General features: G+C 42.3%; 1 protein-coding gene across 1 annotated transcript in view; it reads right to left on the bottom strand.

The window, feature by feature from the left end:
* Window positions 1-1,921: 1,921 nt before the first annotated feature.
* Window positions 1,922-8,955, bottom strand: part of LOC126237359 (RNA-binding protein lark) — a 128,938-nt gene continuing 121,904 nt past the window's right edge. The window contains exon 9 of the mRNA XM_049947427.1: window positions 1,922-1,961. Coding sequence (XP_049803384.1) covers window positions 1,937-1,961 — 25 coding nt within the window. The 3' untranslated portion in view covers window positions 1,922-1,936. The remainder of the gene's footprint in view (window positions 1,962-8,955) is intronic.

Below are 8,955 nucleotides of genomic sequence, written 5' to 3'. Positions count from 1 at the left end.
ATGATTGATTAACTGTAGTTGTCCCATAAATATAAAAGACTTACAAGTGTTTCTGAGTAAGAACAACTAATTGCACTTAATTCACTGCAAACCTACCAGAACTCTCTTACAAATTACAACACCAAGATGCATCCTTCAAATGGTCACCTTGCACAACACAGGTGGCTGGACACACTTCCCAGGCCTAATTTTGTTCTGCTGGCCAGGTGGCACCAACTACACCTAAACCAAGGGGCCCGTTGTGAGTCTTTCATGAGAACCACTGCCTCCTACTGACTGTTCTCTCTCGTTGGCTGTGAGTGCTGCGCTTTCTCCACACTGCTGACTGGGACATGTCCCAAATGAAACCAAGTATTCTGGCCATCTTGCTGGACTGTTTTTGGGCTCCACATATTCAGTTGTAATTGTTTTCTTACTTCTATTTTGTGTTCCATATGCTTCAGGTCACTAGTGTCACTACTATTGTGACACTGGGAAAAATCTTTGCCCTTGAAGGTACACCAAGCACTCTGATTTTTGGTAACAGGATGACATTTACCTCCTTTGGTTCTAAACAGTTTTGCATGCCTCTCAACATATTCGCACTGCACCTTTTCATTCAATCTCTGTCATACAGAACACGTTATCTGCACATTCCACACAGGTCTGCAAGGAAGTGATGTCTAACACCCCACCTAATGAACTCTGTCATTTCCTACCAAATTAGAGGGCCACCTCAATCAAGGGCCACAGCCCAATGAAGCATTTGCACGGCTGTCCTCACCACATCCTCTCATATACACTGTGCCTACCACCAGTGCATCTTGCTGCCAAGATCTCTACCTTCCAAGTGGGAACCCTGGTGTGGATCTATGGGACAGTCTCTGTCTGCCATGGGTATGTGATGCACACTGTGACCTCCACTCATGGACTTCTAAAGAGCCATCAAAATCAACTTCCACCTCCACCATCCTATTCAGTAGCCACATGCTTCTCCACACCCCCAGTGAACACTCTGGTGTCAGGGTGACTTACATATCTTCCACTGAACCTTGTCCTGCCTCAGCCTTCTTATCTGACCCCAAGGATATAAACCCGCCACTTTTCCCAGTGGCGGCTTTCCAGACAATGCACCTGTGTGTGTGTGTGTGTGTGTGTGTGGTGAATTATAGTTGGAGTCATAGTATTTAGTGAAACAATTGACACTTTGTGAAACTGATGTGCACTTTAAGAATAAAATGTGCTATATTTTATCACTGGTAAACTGAATAACATTTTTTTAAAAATTTGACACATATTGCATCTGCACTTTTCTGTTCCTACTTGCCAATTGTATTCAGTACCCCTCAATTTGCGAATCCAGATAATTTATAAAATATTGCATCTGCACTTTTCTGTTCCTACTTGCCAATTCTATTCAGCGCCCCTCAATTTTGTGAATCCAGATAATTTATAAAATATTTCCACATAGGAAACAAGGCATCAGAAATGTGGTGCAGTGGAAATATGTTAAAAATTATGTGGACTCACAAAACTGAGGGATACTGAATAGAATAGGCTAGTAGAAACAGAAAATAGCAGATGTGACAATATAACGTAATTAAAAAAAAAATTCGGTTATAAAAATATGGCATATTTTGGCTTCCAAGTGCATATCAGTTTCATACAAAGTTAAGCTTTCCAATAAATACTTTGACTGCAAACTGTAATTTACCCATTATAAGAAATGTGAACAAGCCAATTTTTACTAAGGGAAGGAGCCAGAGCTGTCCTAAACAAATTCTAGAGCTAGAAGTAATAAAGATTGTGTGTCATAAACTGAAAATATCTTGCTTCACAATAGTTTTACTGCACAGTTCTTATGATATGTTACCTTGAAGTGCACATATTTGTATATTCTCTATGCTGCTTCAAGCCCTTTAGCATGGATAGCATGCTTACACAAGAGTCCTGCCCATCAGTCAAGTGTGAGTCGCCCAACACTAAAAAACAAAAGTATAAAAATGAAAACAAAAAGAAAATGAGAAGCACAGAGAATTTATAAAATAATTTAGCATCAAGACAAAATAGTTCATTAATTATACGACTAAATTTTGAACAAGTGGAACTAAGCAACAGTAATATGGTGAACATGTATGGATCTTGTTCATTAGTTGGTATCGAAATGTGACATCCAGATCGTTCAGTATTTTCAACTTTGTTGACTGGCTTTTTGAGATACCAGGATCCACATGAAAGAGCCAAACCCACTCACTTTTCTGCTTGGCTATCAATATGTCCCAATACTTACATTAACTACTGATTGGTGAACAAAAGTATGGTTGACATGTAAATTAATCTATTGTAAGCTGCCTACCTAATGCAATTCAGAGAGGAAATTTTCGCTTTTACAGATTTAATAAATGTATATTTATTTTTAAAAAAGAAATCTGCAAATTTTTCTCTGTTTTAATACCAACTTTTATATCTTTTCTTTTTCTGCATATGTGAACGACTCGTTATTCTGTGAATAAGCTACTGCATATACATTGATGGGCCGAAACATTATGACCACTGATGACTGTGAGATTGAATGCCAATTGGTGCTGCAGGCACATGATGTGGTGATGAAAGTATATGAGAGGAGCAGAGACGAAAGGAGAACAATTTTAGCAATGATGCAGGCCATAAATGGGGAAATCCTCGGACATGACTTTGATAAAGGGCAGATTATTATGGCCTGGCACCTGGCAGCAGCTTCTATAAAACAGCCAATTTTGTCAACTGTTAGCATGCTTTGGTTATGGGTATCTACTGAAAGTGGTTGAAGGTGGTGAAACCATGAGTGGGTGACAAGGTGTTGGACATCCATGCTTCATCACAGAACATGGAGGTCAGATGCTTGCCTGCTCTGTAAAGCAGGATAGACAGAGAACTGTAACAGAAATAATGCTTGTGCAGCCACAAGTGTTTTGGAGCACACTTTTCAGAGTGCATTGTTGAACAGTTGAACAGGAGACTTCGCAGCAGACACTTGTGTGCTCCCATGTTGATTCAAGGACACCATCAGTTAACGTTTAACTGGGGATGGAATTACCAAGATTGGACCATGGATCAATGGAAACATGTGTCCTGGTTGAATGACTTATTATACCAGGTCAGTCCGCCACAGCCGGCCGAGACTCAAGCAGCCACAGGGAAGTATCCAATTTTGGGACTTTCACAAGTTCCTAACTGGGAATGAATTGTATAGTTTCATCTGTGTGCTTTGGTAGTTTAGTTTCTTGAGTTTCTGCATGTTAAATTAATATTGAAGAGAGACAGTTCTTGCATTTTCATTTACTTTGGAAAGTAAACTGATATTTGTGACATATTACAAGTTCCTAATCAGGAGCAAATTATTTAATTTCACCTGTGTGGCCTGGTAGTCCAGTTTTCAAATCTCTGCATGTATGTGAAATCTTATGGGACTTAACTGCTAAGGTCATCAGTCCCTAAGCTTACACACTATGTAACCTAAATTATCCTAAGGACAAAAACACACACCCATGCCCGAGGGAGGACTCGAACTTCTGCCGGGAGCAGCTGCAGAGTCCATGACTGCAGCGCCTTAGTCCGCTCAGCTAATCCCGCGCGGCATTAATCTAATTTAATGGACATAGTTCTTCCATTTTTCTTCATGTCTCCAGTAGAGTTCCGTAGCGCGTGTCAATAGTTATTTGTTTTGAAAGCTAGTGACCCCTTGTTGGCGTAAGTCAGCTAGTCAGTGAGTCAGCAACAGCCAGCTGAGACTCTAGCAGCCACAGGGAAGTAACCGATTTTGTGACATTTTACAAGTTCCTAAACAGCAGCGAATTGTGTAGTTTCATTTGTGTGCTTTGGTAGTTTAGTTTCTGAAGTTTCTGTGTGTTACTTTAATATTTAATAGGCAACAGTTCTTGTGCTTTCTTTTATGCTGGAAAGTAAACCGATTTTGAGATGTATTACAAGTTCCTAATCACAAGCAAATTATTTAGTCTCACTTGTGTACTTTGGTAGCTCAGTTTTTGAATCTCTGCATATTAAACAAATTTATTAGCTACAGTTCTTATGTTTTCATCAGTGTCTACAGTAGAATTCCGCAGCAGGTGTCAAATGGTTCTTGTTTGTCTGTGTAGTGTGGTTTTCCACAGTCTTTAGTAGGCATAGGGACTGTGATGGCCGTATGTTGATGCAAGCAGAGTTGGTGACACTTTGCTCTCAGTTCCAGGCTGTGATGGCTTCTGTTACACAGCTGAAGCTGCAGTGGCTTGGCATCACTCCTGTAGGCCGGCCATGTGGATCCAACGGATGTCCAACATGTCTGAGTCCGTCGATTGGCCCGCACTGGTGACCTGCCCAGTTACTGCTCGCACAGAGGTTGACCACTCACCCGTAGTTGAGTGGGAGGTTGCCTTGGGCCACGGAAAGCGGCAAAAGACTTCCCAGGGGGCCACAAGTAAGGTCTCCCTGGTCAGTCTGACAAACAGGTTCCACTTACTGTCTGTCGCTGGCACTGCCCCTTAGTCAAATGCAGTCACCTTCCTGTTTCAGAGAGGACATCTCAGTCTGCAAGATTCAGGCAATCACAGAGGGTTGGATTATTGGTAGTTGGGAGCTCTAATGTTAGGCGCATTATAGGGCCCATTAGAGAGGCTGCCAAGGAGGGGAACACAGCCAATGCGCATTCTATGTGTACACGGGATGGGGTAAATTCCAGATGTACGAGGGCTATCCACAAAGTACATTACATTTTCATTTGTGTCCATTAGGGGCGGGGCTAGCGCGGCCATCTTGGTGTCATGGCATTCCGCCGCTCAGTCGGCATCCTGCCGTGCTAGTAAGAGGTTTGTGCTGTACTGCGTTGAGTTACTGTGACAGTTTGAAATGTCAGCATTAATTGAAAATGCCGCGAAGTATGAAGTGCGTGCTATAATAAGGTTTCTGACTGCAAAAAACTGTACACCGATAGAAATCTATCGGCAGCTTTGTGAAGTGTATGGGGACAACATAATCACTGAAGGTGGAGTGCATCAATGGGTCATAAAATATAAAAATGGCCGAACTAACGTTCACGATGAAGAGCAAAGTGGGTGGAAGACCCAGCATAGTGACTGCCGAACTTGTCGAAAAAGTCGATGCCGCGGTCCGTGAAAACCGTAATTTCACAATAATGGAACTCTCTATGAGTTTTCCACAAATTTCACGAAATTTGTTGCAGGAAATCATTACCGAAAAGCTTGGTTACCCCAAGTTTTGTGCAAGATGGATACCAAAAATCTTGATAGAGATGTACAAAAATCAGCGAATGGCTGCAGCGTTAACGTTTTTGAACGCTTATGAGAAAGATGGCGACTCATTACTCGATCGCATCATTACTAGTGACAAAACATGGGTTAAGCATGTGAACTGCGAGACAAAATTGCAGTCAATGCAGTGGGGGCACACAAATTCCCCCGAAAAACCCAAGAAATGCATGCAGACAATGTCGGCAAGGAAGGTGATGGCGACTGTCTTTTGGGACAGAAAAGGTCTGATTTTTGTGGATTTCCTGGAAAGAGGCACTGCAATAAACTCTCAAAGGTATTGCCAAACTCTGCACAACCTCAGAAGAGCAATACAAAACAAGCGCAGGGGAAAGTTGGGTTCAAAGATCTTGCTGATTCACGACAACGCCTGGGCCCACACGGCAAATGCCACTCGTGAAGTTCTCGAATTTTTAAGTGGGGGTTGTTTCCTCATCCGCCGTACAGTCCCGACCTGGCACCGAGCAACTTCCACTTATTCCCAGCAATGAAGAAGTGGTTGGCTATGCAGCGTTTTGATGACGACGCACAGCTTCAAGAAGAGGTAACCACGTGGTTGAAGGCGCAGGCGGCCGAATTTTACGATGAAGGAATTTCCAAGCTCATCCATCACTACGATAAGTGCCTTAATTTAAAGGGCAGCTATGTAGAAAAGTAGTATTTAAGTGTGGCTTTCATCTGTATATAATAAAAAAAAAAATTCCAATACTTTATTTATTTTTAATTCCAAAACGTAATGTACTTTGTGGATAGCCCTCGTAGAAAGGGTCTGTCTGGATGCCATGAAGAATGCAGGGTGCAGCAAACTGCTGGTGGTGGCTCATGTCGATACCAATGATGTTTGTCACTTTGGATCAGAAGAGATTTACTCTGGTTTCAAGTGGCTAACAGAAGTGGTAAAGGCGGCCAAGTCTTCCCTGTGAGATGAAAGGACAGCTCACCATTTGTAGCATAGTCGACAGGACCAGTTGTGGATCTTTGGTAGAGAGCCAAGTGGAAGGACTGAATCAGATGCTCAGATAGTTCTGTGACCAAGTAGGCTGCAGATTCCTCAACCTGCACCACAGGGTGGTTGAGTTTCAGGTTCCACTGAATAGGTCAGGAGTCCACTACATGCAGGAGACAATTACATGGGAAATAAAAAAAGGGGCTTCAGTCTCAAAGGGTGCAGGTTAAACATAGGAAGATCGTAGATACAGGAACTATCAGTATAACACTTGTAAATGGTTGTAGCTGTGTTGGGAAAGTACCAGAGTTTCAAGCGCTAATAGAAAGCACAGATGCTCAAATCGTTTTAGGGACTGAAAGCTGGGTAAAGCCAGAGGTAAGTTCAGCCAAAACTTTTGCGAAGAACCCAATGGTGTTCAAAAGGACAGGCTAAACACAGTTGGCAGTGGCGTGTTTGTTGCTGTTAGAAGTAGTTTATCTCGTAGCGAAATTGAAGCAGATAGTTCCTGTGAGTTAGTATGGGCAGAAGTCATTCTTGGCAACTGGAACAAAATAATAATTGGATCCTTTTACCAACCTCCCAACTCAGATGACACAATTGCTGAAAGATTCAAAGAGAACTTGAGTTTCATTTCAAAGACATACCCTACTCATACAATTATAGTTGGTGGCAATTTTAATTTACCCTCGAAATGTTGGCAAAAATACATGTTTAAATCTGGAGGTATGTACAATCATCATCTGAAATTGTGCTAAACACATGCTCTGAAAATTATTTCGAGCAGCCCATGCAAATAGTAAAAGGTTGTGAAATATACTTGACCTCTTAGCGAGAAATAAGTGTGAGCTAATAATGAGTATCAGAATGGATACAGGGATTAGTGAGCACAGGATAGTCCCGACGAGACTGAATATTGTAACCCTCAAATTCTCCAAAAATAAATGAAAAATATACCTATTAAAAAAAATCAGATAAAAATTCACTTCCCAAGAGACAGTCTCCACTCCTTCCAAATTACCAATGTAAGTGTAGACCAGATGTGGCTTGAACTCAAAGAAATAGTATCAACAGCAATTGAATGATTCATACCAAATAACTTGACAGACAGAGCTGATCCCCCTTGGTACACAAAATGGGTCAGAACACTGTTGCAGACTGAATGGAAAAAAGCATGCCAAATTTAAATGAATGCAAAATCTCCAAGATTGGTAATATTTTACAGAAGCTTGTAATTTAGCAAGGACACCAATGTGAGATGCTTATAATAGTTTCCGCAGTGAAATTTTATCTTGAAACCTGGCAGAAAATCCAAAGAGATTCTGGTTGTATGTAAAGTACACTAGCGGCAAGACACAGTCAATGACTTCTCTGTGCTACAGCAATGGAAATACTATCGACGCCAGTGCTGCAAAAGCACAGTTACTAAACATAACCTTTCAAAATTCCTTCATCAAAGACGATGAAATAAATTTTCCAGAATTTGAGTCAAAAACAGCTGCCAACTTGAGTAACTTAAAAGAAGATGTCCTCGGAGTGGTGAAGCAACTTAAATCACTTAATAAAAGCAAGTATTCCAGTCCAGACTCTATACCAATTAGGTTCCTTTCAGAGTATGCTGATGCAATAGCTCCATTCTTATCAATCATATACAACCGCTTACTCAACAATGAATGGAAAGTTGCACAGGTTACACCAATATTCAAGAAAAGTAGTAGGAGTAACCCACTAAATTAAGGTCCATGTCATTAATGTCAATATACAGCAGGATCTTGGAACATATATTGTGTTCGAATGTTATGAATTACCTCGAAGAGAATGGTCTATTGACACACAGAGCACCACGTGTTTAGAAAACATCATTCGTGTGAAACAAAACTAGCTCTTTACAGACATGAAGTGTTGAGTGCTATTGAAAGAGATTCCAAATTGATTCCCTATTTCTGGATTTCCAAACGGTTTTTGACACAGTACCACAAAAGCGGCTTGTAGTGAAATTGCATGTTTATGGAATATTGTCTCAGTTATATGACTGGATTTATGATTTCCTGTCAGAGATGGTCACAATTCATAGTAACAGATGGAAAAGCACTGAATAAAACAGAAGTGGCTTCTGGCATTCCCCAAGGTAGTGTTATAGGTCCTCTGCTCTTCCTTATACACTCCTGGAAATGGAAAAAAGAACACATTGACACCGGTGTGTCAGACCCACCATACTTGCTCCGGACACTGCGAGAGGGCTGTACAAGCAATGATCACACGCACGGCACAGCGGACACACCAGGAACCGCAGTGTTGGCCGTCGAATGGCGCTAGCTGCGCAGCATATGTGCACCGCCGCCGTCAGTGTCAGCCAGTTTGCCATGGCGTACGGAGCTCCATCGCAGTCTTTAACACTGGTAGCATGCCGCGACAGCGTGGACGTGAACCATATGTGCAGTTGACGGACTTTGAGCGAGGGCATATAGTGGGCATGCGGGGGGCCGGGTGGACGTACCGCCAAATTGCTCAACACGTGGGGCGTGAGGTCTCCACAGTACATCGATGTTGTCGCCAGTGGTCGGCGGAAGGTGCACGTGCCCGTCGACCTGGGACCGGACTGCAGCGACGCACGGATGCACGCCAAGACCGTAGGATCCTACGCAGTGCCGTAGGGGACCGCACCGCCACTTCCCAGCAAATTAGGGACACGGTTGCTCCTGGGGTATCGGCGAGGACCATTCGCAA

The sequence above is a fragment of the Schistocerca nitens genome, chromosome 2, assembly GCF_023898315.1.
Source record: "Schistocerca nitens isolate TAMUIC-IGC-003100 chromosome 2, iqSchNite1.1, whole genome shotgun sequence".
NCBI classification, from domain to species: Eukaryota; Metazoa; Arthropoda; class Insecta; order Orthoptera; family Acrididae; genus Schistocerca; species Schistocerca nitens.
This window is presented reverse-complemented; position numbering and strand designations above follow the sequence as displayed.